The 15,891-nt window shown below is 40.6% G+C and overlaps 1 protein-coding gene across 1 annotated transcript in view; it reads right to left on the reverse strand.

Annotated features, from left to right (window-relative positions):
* LOC126456377 (Down syndrome cell adhesion molecule-like protein 1) overlaps positions 1-15,891 on the reverse strand; it is a 220,511-nt gene that overhangs the window by 51,701 nt on the left and 152,919 nt on the right. The window contains exons 2-4 of the mRNA XM_050092130.1: positions 13,827-14,109; positions 8,748-8,911; positions 332-437 (exon numbers count right to left, since the gene is read on the reverse strand). Of these exons, the coding sequence (XP_049948087.1) occupies positions 332-437; positions 8,748-8,911; positions 13,827-14,109 (553 nt within the window). The remainder of the gene's footprint in view (positions 1-331; positions 438-8,747; positions 8,912-13,826; positions 14,110-15,891) is intronic.

Consider the following 15,891-nt stretch of genomic DNA (forward strand, 5'->3'; position numbering starts at 1 on the left):
GGACTGAAGGAATCTGTAGGATGTTGTCTTGAAATATCATTAGATCAGAAATGCATGCTTCCCTGTAAGGCAAATATCATAGAAGACTTAACGGCAGAGTAGTTTTAACGACAACTGAGTAAGTAACCGACAGTTGCTGTATCAAAAGATCCGTCGCCACATCTGCGTTAGATCGTTTAGGAAACAGGCATAACAAAATGTGAGTGTACCGAAATCGGTTCATTTTCTCCAAAAAATAGTGTGTTGAAGATTTTTTTTTTAATCTGCTCTAATAACATTATTAGAAAAATTTATGCAACCGCTATTGCCGCAAATATAAACGGGCACTTACCACCCAGCTTCAATTGAGCCGTCCCTTGGGCCGTTTCTTCCGCATTGGACACGACGCACTGGTACATTCCCCTATCTGATCTTTCCACGTGTACAATCTTCAGCGTCTGTAACCATAGATTTACATACAATTTTTTAATTGCGTTAATCTATCGTCAAGCATTTGGAAAACGTATATAGTAAGAATAAGTTGTATTGGGGCATTATGTCACGTTATATGCAAGATATCTGAGACAGACAAAATTTCCACAGACTTTCAGAAGAATGTTATAATTCCAATTCCAAAAAGCAGATGCTGACAGGCGTGTATGTACGCGAACCATCAATAAGTCATGTTTGCAAAATACTAACACGAATTATTTACAGAGGAATGAAAAAAAAAACTGGTGGAAACTGGCCCCCAGGAAGGCCAGTTTGTGTTCCTGAGACATGTAAGAACATGCGAGGCAACTCTGAACCTGCGATTTCCGAAGATAGATTGAAGGCAAACCTACATATACGGCGCTTGTAGAATTAGGAAAAGCTTTTTACAATATTGACTGGAATGTACTCTTTTAAATTCTACAGATAGAAGGAATGAAATACAGGAAGTTAAAGGTTATGTAGAAGTTGTACAGAAAACAGATTGCAGTTATAAGAGCCGAAGGACGTGGAAAGGAGAACAGAAGGCAGTGTTTGAGAAGAGAGAGGGAGGTAGGGCCATATTAGCCCTCACATTATTCAGTCTGTTCGTTGATAAGGCTGTGAAGAAAATCAGTGAGAAATTTTGGAAGAAACTTAAAATTAAGGAACAAGGAATAAAAACTTTAAAGTTCGTCCGTTATATCCTCGTTCTGTCAGAGACAGATGTGGACTTAAAAGATCAGTCGAACCGTATGGATAGTGTCTTGAAAATAATTTATAAGATGTACATCAACAAAGGTAAATGGAATGCTCGGATAATGAAATGTAGTAAAAGTTTGAAGCCAATTGATGCTAAAAGAATTAAATTAGAAAATGAAGCACCAAATTTTGTAGAAGAGTTTTGCTATTTGGCCAGCAAGGTAACAGGTGATAGCCTAAATAGAGAGAATATAAAATGCAGCCGGGTAATTCTAAGAAAGGTGCTTCTCAAAAAGAGAAATATTTTATACTTCATATAAATTAGAGTGTCAAGAAACCTCCTCTGAAGGTGTATGTCTGGAGTGTAGACTTGTAAGGAGGTAAAACGTGGACGGTAAACAGTACAGACAAGAAAAAATGTGGAGAGAGATCAAGGCTTGACTACAGAAAGCAGGTTCAAATTGACTGCAATAATAATTGATTGCAACAATAAATAAGTAAATATGCAGACAGCTGTTTTGTGATCTGTCCTTCTTTTTCCTTCTAACACGATACAAATATAAACTGACTGTGTGGACTGCTGAAACAAATGTGAAGAAACAATTATACTTTATGGGAGGACATTTTGAAACCGTGATGTTGTTACATCATACAGCTCGAGTAACAGAGTTTACAGGTCTTTCTTAACTTACGACATAAATAGGACTCTCCATCAGATGAATGTTTGGTTACTGAAAGATTCAAAATCACATTAAATGATCTGTTTACTCAATTTTTTTCAGGCTCGTTTCTGTGTTGCAATTTCCTGAAGAACGACGTTATTTCCATTGAAACTGTATATTTACTGAAAATAGTGCTTATTTAAACCACTAAATGTCAATTTCGGATGGAGACGCAAGTTGAGTTCACCAGAGAAGGCCACGAATACAAGTTACATGATGACCGAACATCAGGCAATTACCACCGCAAGGAAAAGACCACGGCATCTAAGCATACGATACATCACACAATGGGTAAACACTAGAGCATGAATTCTTCTAAACTAAGCCCATTATGGGTCATTCGTATGAATATTATTTACATTGTCTTCTTATCATGTGATGTGGCAGGTCTTCTCATAAACTGTCGCATAACATATTTCGTAATACTTTATGGTCATTCCCCTGATCAATGAAGTCATTCTTTTACACTGCTTCGCAATTGCAGACCATATTCATTACAACCAGTGACTTCCTGTTTACTGCTTCCTTTTTTTCCCCGTTGTTTTATTGAGTTTTGATTCCCTCCGAAGGAGGCAGGCTGGCAGCAACTTAGTACGTCGCTCTTCAGCCTGCAGAATTTTTAAAACATAATAAGAAGATAATAAATAATAAAAGTAGGCGATAAAAACGATGACTTCTAAATTGTAAAATGGCGGAAAGTTGTGGAAGTTAAAATATAAAACAAAGGGTGGGCAATGCTAATTAAAACACACAGCAAGCAGACAGGTACAATAGTAGACGGACAATTAAAAAACATGGCGACAGCCTGCTTTCCGTTTGCAAGAGATAAAAGATCACACCCAGCGACAGTGTGGTTTCTGTTCACAATATTTCAGAAAAGAGGAACAACACTTAACACTCACTTAAAACACTGCACTAAAGAGTTGGCACAAAGATGACACATCACAGCCTAGGACAGATAGAAGGGGACCTTGACAGATGAGGGGGAAAAGAAGGGGGAGGAGAGGAAAAAGCAAAGTGGTGGGAGGGGGGAGGGGGGAGGGGGGAGAGGAGCCAATGAAGGGAGAGGACTTATAAGGGAGGGCACAGCAGACGCAGGAGGGAGTGGGGAAAGGCAGAAGAGGGGAATGCAAAAGGACTTGGGGGAGAGAAGGGGGTCAAAGGGAGTGTAGGTGGGGAAGAGGGAAAAACAGGAAGGGAGGGGGGCGAAGAGGGAGCCTGGGAAAAGGATAGAGGTAGGGAGGGGGAAGTGAGGATCAGAGTTGATAGGAGGGATAAATGAAGGGAGAGATGGCATCATCCGGGAGGGGGTTGACAGAAGCCATCTTGGGAAAGGAGATGATGGGTGTAGAGGTGTAGGATAGGTGGGACACAATGGTGAAGGGGCGGCAGCGGGTGGGGTTTGGAGAGGAGAGGAGCAACCAGAGGATGGAGGAGATGAATTTTGCGGGAGGTGTAGAGGACTCTGATATGTTCGAGGAAAAGAAGCAGATGGGGAAAGGAAGCAGGTCATAGAGGATCCACGTGACTGCCTTCTTTTCAGTTCCCTTTTATTATAGGAAGAGGCTGCAAAGTTGAGAGCCTATGAGCTGGCTGGGAAAACATAAGTGTATTAGTATCCATCAGTACCATCCTTACCAGCGTCTCACAGCTGGCAATGGGAACGCACATTTCCGACAAACGCCGATAGTGGACGCATGGGGACCCGGCGGATCTAATGATGTGCGCTTACTGAGCCACGCCTTCACCAGCGCAGACTACGAGTGCCCTCTGCCGCTACGATGTAGGATGGCAGGCAGCAACAACGCTGCCTAGAGTCAGTCGCAGTCTTCTACAGTCCTCAGTCTTAGACAGCCTTTGGCAGTTCAATCGCGTATTAGTAGCAGGAGCCTCATACAGCACGATGCTCTGTAGTTTGGGTTATACAAACTTTATTGCTGTTTGCTCTTTTGTAAAGTTTCATCGCAACGATTGGAGACAGTTACAAGTTAAGGAAAATATATTTTTACTGTGTTTAAGTGTTCGTCAATCATTTCTGCTCCTGTCCAGCTTCCCTACGACGACAGCTGCTGCATCACTCTGTAGTCCACCTCTCCTTACTGTTGTGTACGAGTAAGAGTTCTCTTAAAAGATATGAGCAGAGTCGTACATTTGTTAGACTGGAACTGAGCTCTGGCCTCAGGCAGCCAATGCAGCATTCTTGGCCCCCTCCCCCATATCTGTCGATATCTGATAGAGAAAAATACAGACTTGTTTGAAAAATCCTTTTATAAAGATAAAGAATCTAGCCAGGTGTTGCTTTGCAGAGGCCAGCAACGCTGCAGAATGACAAAAGAGCGTTGTTTCCCAGAGAGCATGCACTTTTTTATGTGTATGCATGTGAAAGCTCTCTTATTTGTCAGCTTCAGAATTGAATCTTGGAGTGGGAGAAGTCTCCTGGCTTTTTTCTCACATCACAACACTGCTAGTTAATAATAATGAACTCAGCAAGAGTTTGTTTAACCCTGTTACTAAAATTTTACTGCATGGAACTCGTAATGTCTGTTTCTGTTGGCCGGCGTGATTCCTGCTCCGACAGGGCATTACACAGACGTCAAAAATGTTTGCATCACCTCGGTTCCGAGAGTTCCCAAACCTGTACAGAAAACTGGAATAGAGGTCAACATAAAAATCATTTCTGCTCTTCTTATTGCTCATGAAAACCACACATTGCATGTTAAACCACCATACAGCGAGACCTTCAGAGGAGGTGGTCCAGATTGCTGTACACACCGGTACCTCTAATACCCCACCGAGCGAGGTGGCGCAGTGGTTAGCACACTGGACTCGCATTCGGGAGGACGACGGTTCAATCCCGCGTCCGGCCATCCTGATTTAGGTTTTCCGTGATTTCCCTAAATCGCTTCAGGCAAATGCCGGGATGGTTCCTTAGAAAGGGCACGGCCGATTTCCTTCCCCATCCTTCCCTAATCCGAGATTGTGCTCCGTCTCTAATGACCTCGTTGTCGACGGGACGTTAAACAGTAATCACCAACCAACCTCTAATACCCAGTAGCACTTTCTCTTGCATTAATGCATGCCTGTACTGTCCACAAGTTCATCAAGGCACTGTTGGTCCAGATTGTCCCACTCCTCAACGGCAATTCGGCGTATATCCCTCAGAGTGGTTGGTGGGTCACGTCGTCCATAAAACTCCTTTTCAGTCCATCCTAGGCATGTTCGATAGGGTTCATGTCTGAAGAACATGCTGGCCACTCTAGTCGAGCGATGTCGTTTTCCTGAAGGAAGTCATTCACAAGATGTCCACGGTGGGGTGCGAGCTGTCGTCCAGGAAGACGACTGCCTCGCAAATATGCTGCCGATATGGTTGCACTATAAGTCGGACGATGGCATTCACGTATCGTACAGCCATTACGGCGCCTTCCATAACCAGCAGCGGCCTACGTCGGCCCCATGTAATGCCATCCCAAAACAGGAGGGAATGTCAACCTTGCTGCACTCGCTGGATAGTATGTCAAAAGCGTTCAGCCTGACCGAGTTGCCTCCAAACACTTCTCCGACGATTGTCTGGGTGAAGGCATATGCGACACTCATCGGTGAAGAGAACGTGATGCCAATCCTAAGCGGTCCATTCGGCATCATGGTAGATCCATCTGTACCGCGCTGCATGGTGTCACGGTTGCAAAAATGGACCTTGCCATGGACGTCGGGAGTGAAGTTCCGCATCGTGCAGCCTATTTCGCACAATTTGAGTAGTAACATGAGGTCCTGTGGCTGCACGAAAAGCAGCGTTCAACGTGGTGACGTTGCTGTCAGGGCAGGTAGCGGTCATTCATTGCAGTAGTAGCCTTGGGCGGCCTGAGCGAGGCATGTCATCGACCGTTCCTGTCTCTCTGTATCTCCTCCATGTCTGAACAACATCGCTTTGGTTCAATCAGAGACGCGTGGACAATTCCCTTGTTGATAGCCCTTCCTGGCACAAAATAATAATGAGGACGAGATCGAAACACGGTATTGACAATCTAGGCATGGTTGAAGTACAGACAACACGAGCCGTGTATCTCCTTCCTGGTGAAATGACTGGAACTGATGGGCTGTCGGACCTCCTCCGTCTAATAGGTGCTGCTCATGCATAGTTGTTTACATCTTTGGTCGGGTTTAGTGACATCTCTGAACAGTCAAAGGGACTGTGTCTGTGATACAATATCCACAGTCAACGTCTGTCTTCAGGAGTTCTGGCAACCGGCGTCATACAAAACTTTTTTGATGTGTGTAGTAGGGAGCACTTGCTGCTGAACGATTGAATCGTAATAACTTGCTGCTAGGAGATTAGGATGTAAGCACTTGCTGCTGGCAGCTGGAGTAGACAGTTGCCTCTGGGAGATGGAGTGAAGACTTGTTATCTGGGGACAGAGAGCGAGCTGAATTCAGTCTGTCGAGGCGGTAGCGCTGCTGCCCAATGCTTTCGTGCTGGGCGAGTTGGGTATGATGAGCGAGCACTGCAAACACCGATGTGATAGGAAGGCAAACTTAGTTCACTCCCTTCAGGGGTCATTTGCCCAATTTTAACCTTTCGCAACCAGCTAGTTGCATTCATTATGCATTTTGGTTGGTTCCCTGGTGTTTTTCCACGTTCTTTATATAATGGACTAACCACTCTTGCGGTCACTGGTCATATTCGCGAAATTTTCTCATAACTCTATTTTTATAACACCTACCCAGCTGTGCCAAGGTTAGATACTATGATTATGATCCCTTAACCAGTTGCTAAATGTTCATCCAATTATATGGGCACGTAAGTCATATGTCGATGTTTACGATAATAAACCTGATTGTTATAGTGGCCACTTGTTTCTGTTATAGCTAGATGATCCCTCCTCCAATTAATACATCTTTGTGCGTTTTGTGGTACCAATATTTTCACGACTGATTGGGCAACTCTTATTAATTATCATTTAAGTAAAACATTTCCATTGTGTGACATTATCAATTTCTTTAGTTTGCGTAATCATATGGGGTGCTTCCATTTTCTGAAGGGCACCAGAATTCAGTAAACAGGACAGTCACTGATTGTACTGAATACGGTTTGCAACTATGAAGCGACTATGCCAGACAGCACAATCAACACCCACAAACATTTGAATAGTGTGTTCAGCAATTTTAGCTATGTTATTTCGGTGTCAGGAAAGTAGTGACGCTGTCAACTGCGTGGTGTGCAATCTACTACTCTCAGAAGGTCATGGTTTAGTGATCAGAAATGCAGGAGACGATATCCGACGTCTACGATAGGGATGCGTTTCCGTCCTCTGTCGTTTCGATAGGAAAGACGTTAGAAACTCACCAAGTTATTCTTGTGATTCAACATCAGAAGAAGATATATTATTCTTGCTTGAGTAGTATGGGCATCGGCAAGCTAAATTTGCGTAAGAGACTAAGAGAACTGATACAATAATGTCCTACCAATATCACAACTCGTATCAGAGTGTACAAAAGCTTGCAAAATAATCATTCACATTTTACAAGATTATAGATCCACATATAGAACGATTTGCTTCAAACGTAACAGTTCTTTTATTTCATGAGTAGTTGTAGTTTCAAACCGAAGTTTTCGTCGAATGCTATTACTTTATTGTATGGTTAATGTTCTTAACTCTTGTTAGTTTCTTTAACGGAATTCGAAAGCTCACGAATAAGTGAGTACAATGATATAATTCTTGTTGCTGTTGGCATTGAAAATTTCACAAAAATATATCCGCGTAGTGTATTAAAACACTGAAAACCAAGGTAGCTAAAACCGGCTGTTGGGTTGCAAATCTCGCCAAGTAGGGCTCTCATGTCATACTCTATCACTGTATTCAGGAAGAAGACAGGTCTAGCCCTGCCTTATACAACATACGTAAAGTGTTGTGTACGACTCCACACACAACGGCAAGGAGAGGTGGGCTACACTATCGTCGCAGGAAATCTGCTAACACAGTGAACTGAAGAGTTACTTAACTTGTATTTCTCCAAGTGTACGAAGACTAATTACAAATAACACAGCAAAAATCAGAATCCAGCTATCATGATGTCAACTAGGATGGGACTTTCTGAACAGAAGCCTGAACTATGGTGGCGAAGCGATGATGCTCCAAGTGCAAGTCTATTGTTTGTCTGCCACCAGCCATCCTTTATCGTGGTGGCAGAGGACACTCATAGTCCAGACCTCCTGGAGCCGTGGCTCAGTGGGCACGCTGCATTGGGTCCAACAGATTCCATGTGACTGTTGTCGGCTTTTACGGAAGCAGTGGGTTGGTATCAATATGTAATACCACATGAAGGCTCACAAATGATTGTTGAAAATGGAAACATTTGCTATCCCATAGCTTAGGAAAACTTTTTAAAATGTGGACGTAGTTATGGCTGAAGCAAGTAATTGGTCGAAAGGTTTGATACGACAAAAGTAATATGAGAGCACCACTTGACGGTGTTTTCACCATAATGCCCTTCAATTTTAGCACACTTCTCGGATATTTTTGCACAATGCTTCAAGTCTAACATTAACAAGCAATTTATCACTGTACTTAGTGTTTCAAGAGCTGTCGGAAACCGATAAAAAGAGTACATTGTTCTATCTAAAAAATGTAGTCACTTCAATATATCAGATGAGATATGATTAAACATACAACTAAGTAACGTGCCACTCGGGATAGCAAATTTGCCAAAGCTTGTTTTCTTTATCTTACCTGACTCACCATACTGTGCCTTGGTCAACTATTCTTTGCTCTTTACATACTAATTAAATGTAAATTGGTTGCAATCGTGAGATACGCTAACAATATATTGCATAGTGAAAAGAATAAACAATACCCAATGGTCAGTTAGGCTGCCTACCTCTGAGGCGAGCAGGCGCACCCTGCTGGAGGGGGTGAGCAGCTGTGCATCCTTGAGCCAGACAACCGACTGCTTGGGATGGCCATCTGTGGTGCAGTTGAACACCGCCGTCTTCCCCACGTCCACGACCTGTACCTGCGGGCTCATGTAGGCCGACAGCTGCTCTGCCAACAACCACACCAAGATCCTGAACCACACGCCAAGTGACAAAGAAACAACTGTTTCTATCCCAATTGTGATATCTACTGCATTCTACATGACCATAGTTCCAATATTGTGTATTTCAATCTTCATTCATTCGAGAAGCAGAAATAATGACAATAAATTTATTTGTCGTAAGGATAATCTACGATAAGGTGTTATATTTCAAAGCATGACAAATAACAAGTACAACTAATTTGAAATAGCGATGTTTTCATTTTCGATAAATAATTTATGTCCAGTTTGAAGTTCATATATTTTTCTAAAAGATAACGCTGCTGATGGTTGAAAGCTGTGATAGGTTCACACGCGCAGGGACATTCCAAGCATGTAGAACAATAGCGCTAGTTCTTTTTGAGGCACGATAGTAAAGTGTTCAGAATTTCGTTGTCCTCAAAAGTGACGTAACAGAATTTTTCTGTACAGATATTCAAATAGTTCAAGTACTGACACACTGTTTATCGAAATGATTCCTGTGAATTAACTGCATCATCATGCTGCCATATTCAATTACAGTTCTGAGAAAGAAGTCCCTAAGGAGTCAAATGCCCATCGCAAGAGAAACTCTATTAAGACTTAATGGTGATAGTCCACTATTGTTAGTCACTCATTCAATCTTCGTCAACACTTTTAAGTTGCAGAGGTATATTACTTTATGATGCATTTCGTTTTAACAATCGAGGCGACGATTCAATTTGCTTTATGCCACTCAGGAAGTCGGAAAGTAGGTCGCCTCGTTCAATCAAGTAATGAAAGCTGGCTTTATATTTATAAAGTTCCCTCTGAAGTCCAGCTTAAACATATCACCTGTGACACATCTCCAGGGCAGCAAGTTACGTATTTAGCTTTTCCTGTGTTTTATTAGTAGTATATATTGCTCAAATTTCGTGCATGTCTTTGTATTTAAAAGATTTAATCTCATATTTGTAAGTGTGTATTCAGGCAGTCAATAGCCCAATAGTTGCCTGTTTGTCTATTTTGAAAAAAAGTGACCGTTCGTTTCAGCCTAGTTAGCCACTTAGTCCGGCTCCAGATGTCGCCTGTGACACATCTCAAGGGCAGCAAGCTACGTATTTATTTTTCTCCTGTGTAAGAGCTGAAACTAAATCCGTATTTACGGCATAACTACGACGTGCAGGGGAGAGATGTATATTGTTCAGTCTCATTTAGCTATGTTTCTAGGCAGTGTAACTTTTGTACGACTATTGTCAGTATTTCTCTCCTGTAACTGAATAAGACTGAACAAGATACATCTCTTTCCTACAACTCGTAATTCTGTCATAAATACGGATTTAGTTTCAGTTTTACACAGGACACACACACACACACACACACACACACACACACACACATATATATATATATATATATATATATATATATATATATATATATATATATGTCTAGCATTCTAACTTTATTGTATAAGGGGAAAAATTCACTATGCAGTTACTAAGTGTGTTGATTGTAGACACCGGCTTAGCAACATTATAATTCCAATTTTAATGTAAACGAATCATGTGGGGTTATACAAGTGGTGTAAATACAACTGGTTAGAGCAACATTATACTGTCTATCACAAACAAGAGCACATCAGCCATGAAAGAATTTACGAATAAGAGAGGACTCATTACATGAGTACATGTCAGCAATAGGCTGCATCGAGCACCATGTTGGCTATCACAGATGTCAGTGAATCCGTATAACTTGATTAATGAACACTAACTGTAAGTCAGAGACACACATCATCGTTCATGTATACGTTTACAAATTTTAATAAGGATTAACTTCAGATTGAAAGCAACAATGCGTGAAATTTGCTGTTTTGATGTAACTTTTCAATTTAGTAATCTAAGTGTTATTACGGCTGTCTCTAGCTGCGCATTTGTTAACGTGTATAAATGGAATCACTTTGACTGTGGCAGACGTTCACCTTCATAGATCACACTGACAGCAAAACTGTAACTAAAAGCAACATTCTTAATCTAGTTTTTGTCACCTTTGATCGAATTTGTAATATTACACAGTTCGTGATTTACCATGAGTCTGTCGACGAAACAACTCTAATATTATTCCTGACAGAGGAAGATTGAATTTTCCATGTAAGTTATTGGCCGGATTCATGACACTTAGCTTTGTGAGACTGGACAGCACTTAGCACTAGTGGTTTCGTGGAAAAGGCTTGTCAGTTTCTGTAACATCTCCTTTGTACTATACTATTTTCATATACATGGACTGCTTTATTTAAAAAATTGCAACGTGAATAAAGTAATCTTGTTATAAAATGGGTGGATCATTATTTAAATTGAAATTTTTTAGAGACATAAAATGAAAATTTACTTAATTGCTTCCTTTAGCCTTTTAAAAATGGAACATCACCTGGAATTTACTAATAAACCCTCACACATTAAGTTATTTACTATTTCATGCAATTTTTGAAACTTCGCCCATGCTTTTGTTTGATTTCATATTCAATATTGATAGTCAAGCAGCAATAGCTACAATGAAAAATGAAAATAATCTTTATCTGCTAACATTGTCTTATGAATTACCTACGCTTTTCGTGATATACATGCGCTAGGCGTAATATATGAATTACACAATTGATTGGTAGCGCTCGTGAGATGCAGACGCGTTGAAGTGTGTGTTTCAATAGAACAGGGATGAAACTGCACTGATCTCGAGATTATGGTCAGTTTAATCATTCGCGCCGTGTTTACAATATACACGAAATTTAATTGTAAATACTCGTAAATTCGTTATGACCTGTAGCATGCGGGATTTGTTCTAAATCTAATTGTAACTTCAAATTTTTGGTGGAAGGAGAATTTGAATTGAAACGTGTGAGGGTACGTCACATAAATGGACATTTGGAGAAAGGGACAGGAAGTTTTTGTTATGAGACGTGTGAATTATAGATTATTGCAAGACTGTGCGCAATGTATAACAAATAGTAAAGAACGGTAAGTTCTATCTGTATTTTTGAAACATATATAATAGTAATTGTTATTAGAAAGTGTGAATTATTGACTTAGTTGTCTCCTCTCATGATCGCAACCATTAATTATAATTAACAAATTTTTTGTAGAGCTTCGTAGTGCAGGGAGCACATCTCCCCTAGCAGGATTTAGTCGGCCATTACGCTGACGATTGATGTTATGAAATGTAAATGCGAGAGACTTCTCAATTTTGATCTTTCATTAATTTCGAAGTTAAAATTAATTTCAGTTACCAAAATTCACAGCACTGAATGAATTCAGTATGTTTCATTTTGACCGCCTAACGGCAGACGAGATTGTCTCCAGTTTTGTCTCGCAAATAATGAACAAGATATATTGAAAATCATTACGTTCCGCAATATCTCAGTTAATCTTTATGTAATTTGGTACATAAATAACCAGTAGCCCCTGAGACCCATATTAATAATTACAGTTTGCGTAAGAAAACGCATATTTTCTTTTCTAAATAGCAGCGCACACACAAACTATTTATTAGAAAGCGGTGAGTCGCACGTTGTGTTTAAAAAATGTTATATCGTACGTACTTCGGGGCAGCCGATGTCCGTGCGAGTGTTACCTAAATAGCAGCGCACACACAAACTATTTATTAGAAAGCGGTGAGTCGCACGTTGTGTTTAAAAAATATTATATCGTACGTACTTCGGGGCAGCCGATGTCCGTGCGAGTGTTACCGCGGTATAAGTTAATGAAAAGTCTCATGCCAACCCACAATATTTGAAGCCACCCCAACAAAAATCATAAAATATAATTATAAAACAAAAATATATAATTATCCCGTGATAAAGTGCCCACACACCCACACACATACGTAGACACTTATACCGTGATAAACGGTACCTTTTCTTGATTCGTAGTTAATTGTTGTTAGTTAAAACCTTCGTTGTTTGCATCACTAATGCGCTACTGCAGGAACACATAATCTTCAAATCTACGAATTGACGAGATCTACTAGTTATGATTGGCCAACTGGAGTAACAGATTTGGAGACTGTACTGTCTGCCATTGGGTTCCCCTAAATGGCAGGCAGCACCGCATAACAGCCACGCTATGAGGGAAACAAACCAACAGCCAAACAGGCGAAGACATCAGGTAAACACGCCGAAGATTCCAGTCGCTTAATAAGAACCTTTCCTTGCAGAGGTCGCCGCGACATATCCTGCCACGGTTTCCTACGCCGGAGTTCTATTGGCTCCAGCTCACTACATAGGCCCGGCCGGTCGAAGGCAGACCAGTCTTCGTCCGCTGCTAATGGCAACCGCTATGGCAGAGTCTCCGAGAAGATATCACCGAAGCCGCTGTACTGCAACGCCGATCGAAGTACCAGCCGACCGAGAGGAACCACATCTCCGGCTAGATCGATGGACGTCTACATCTATTGTACAGCCAGCTATTGTATTGTACAAGAAGTTACGTTCAATAAACTGTTGGAGAATACAACAGAGATAAAGAGTAATGTTACACTGACCCTAATATTTTAGTAGAAATATCGTCTTTTCCCACTTTCCGAGTTATTAGCTAAGGTATTAGTGTTTGAGTGAACCAGTAGATGCTTTCTAACATCTTATTTAAAAGAACAACTGAAAATATTTAGTTCAGATCCATGTAAGACAGTGCTTCATGGTGTAATCCTTTCATTTTCCGTCAGTGTAAAATGGCGAGCTGTCGCAGTGGTTTTCGACAGGTGGGACTAAAATAGTCAAATTCATTACGTTTCATTGTCTTCTGTGCTGTTACTTTTATTCCGTGTATTTATCGATTTATGGGCTTCCAGTTGATATAACAGCATATTAGTTACAAAAATGTACGACAGAGGTACTAAAAAGGTCGCGGTTATGCGTTGCGCGCACGGCGTACTCACTGGTGACGAGCAGCGAGGTGGAGGCGCGCTCGCTGCCCACGCTGTTGTTGACGACGCAGGTGTAGCGGCCAGAGTCCTCCAGCTGGGCGCTGCGCAGGTACAGGCTGCCGCCCACCTGGATCACGCGCTCGTCCGTCGCCACAGCAACGGTTTGCCCGCCGCGGCCCCGGTACCACCTGTAGGCAAAGTAGCCGTCAGCACGCGTGCTGTGAGCGTCTAGAAGAGAGATTAAAGATCGACCATCACTTGCATCTTTGGCGCACTGACTACTGTTAATCCGGTCCTGTGACAGATCAGAAGTTTGCGCTTGGAGGTTGTAACACACCATAATCAGGGGAAACTGATCTCTTGAATCGTACGATACCAGATTTATACCAGATAACATATGAGGTACACGAAGCTAATTTTCAAGTTACGTTACTTTTAGGTTGGTTTATGTAGTTCGACAACCGAAGATAAAGTCACAAGATGATAACCATACTATTAATTACATGTTAAAATAGCCCAAAAAACACATTTTAAAGAACATTAGCATGTTAAAAGCACGTGATTTAATTTCAATTTAACGAGTTTTTTTCAAAGCAGCAAGGTTTACTTGTAAATTTCCAGATCTCTTCCGTACTGCACTCAGAAATATTTGATTATTCACTGGTTAACATTTCATAACCTAGTTGTAAAAATGTCACATGCATAAAAATTGCAATTTTGTAAAAAATAAACCTCTTTTGTATGTTAAACATTTTGAACACTTTTATTGTTTTTTGGTATTATTTAAACTTTTTACCTTCGTAAATATGGTTTACAGATCTTTTGAGAGCCTATAACGCACTTTGTTCATTTAGTTTCACCGCTTGTAAGTACCGGATATTAAATGCAGTTTGTTATAAATACCAGCGGTGTGCGCCGAAGGTAGCTCAGTCGTACTCTGCATTTATAAGAGTAACAACGTATGATATGTTGTGTAGTGGTTATTTGCTCTTTGTTATGCAGTAGTTTTTGTACTGGAAAGCTTTTGAAGTGCTCTGGATAAAGTGTGGTGTGAAATGGTCGTGATAAGGAATGTTGTAGTGACAATGTTTTCATCCACTTGTCTCAGAAAGTATTGAAAATGACCAATTGCTAGTTTTCACATTTGTTATAGAAACATCCCGAGTACCTCAAGAATCATCCTGACAACAACAAATTCCACTAACGAATTAAAAATGTTGAGTATTTTATTTTCTACATTGAACTGGTACTCTTCACCGTATCCATATATGCAAACACTTTTAGTTGCTGGACTAAGGAAGTGCCTGAGCGTCAGTGAGTTGACTCGCTTCATTTAAATAGCTGGTAAGGGTCCCATTTCAAGGCGAATGCCTCTTATGTAACTAGTAATTTTGTATAGGTACGAGAATTCGTTTCATTCAGTCTCTTCATTGCGTGTTACGATACACTATCGCTAAATTTATTTCGTCATTTTCTTTTTGAATTAATACAGCAGTTGTATTAAGATGCTTATCTGCGTGTTTCTAGCACATCCAGACCAACTGTTAATATTGCTTTTTCGATCTCACAGTGAAATTATAATGTCTAAAAACATTATTTCATATAAAAAATTTAACTGCAAATCAATGCCATATAAACAGTTGCTGTGACTCATTAAAATGTGTAAATGGTGAGCGTATATATCGTTAAGTTAGGTATAGTTCAGGTCTGCAGTAAGCCTTTTCAGTCGTATAGTTTGGTTCTGCGGCCTAAAGTAAAACCTTGTGATTGAAAGTAAGTAAATTAATGTTCGTTGTACAAAAAGGGAAGAAACTGATTTTTATAATGGCAAAAAATCGAACATTCTATTTGTAGAACAAAAAAGTCGAGATGAATTAGGTACGATGATCACAACTTTAAGTCGTCTGATTTCGATAAACTTTACATGGAGACCAACAATACAAAAGTTGCGTAAAAATATTTTGTGTGTACTGTTCGCAAATATTTATCAAACATTACTATACACCAATTATTTTGACTAGTATGAAATGAGAACAGAATCTTAAAAGAGTAGACGAGAACATTGGCCAACGGCCTT

The sequence above is a fragment of the Schistocerca serialis genome, chromosome 2 (assembly GCF_023864345.2).
Source record: "Schistocerca serialis cubense isolate TAMUIC-IGC-003099 chromosome 2, iqSchSeri2.2, whole genome shotgun sequence".
In the NCBI taxonomy this organism is placed as follows: Eukaryota; Metazoa; Arthropoda; class Insecta; order Orthoptera; family Acrididae; genus Schistocerca; species Schistocerca serialis.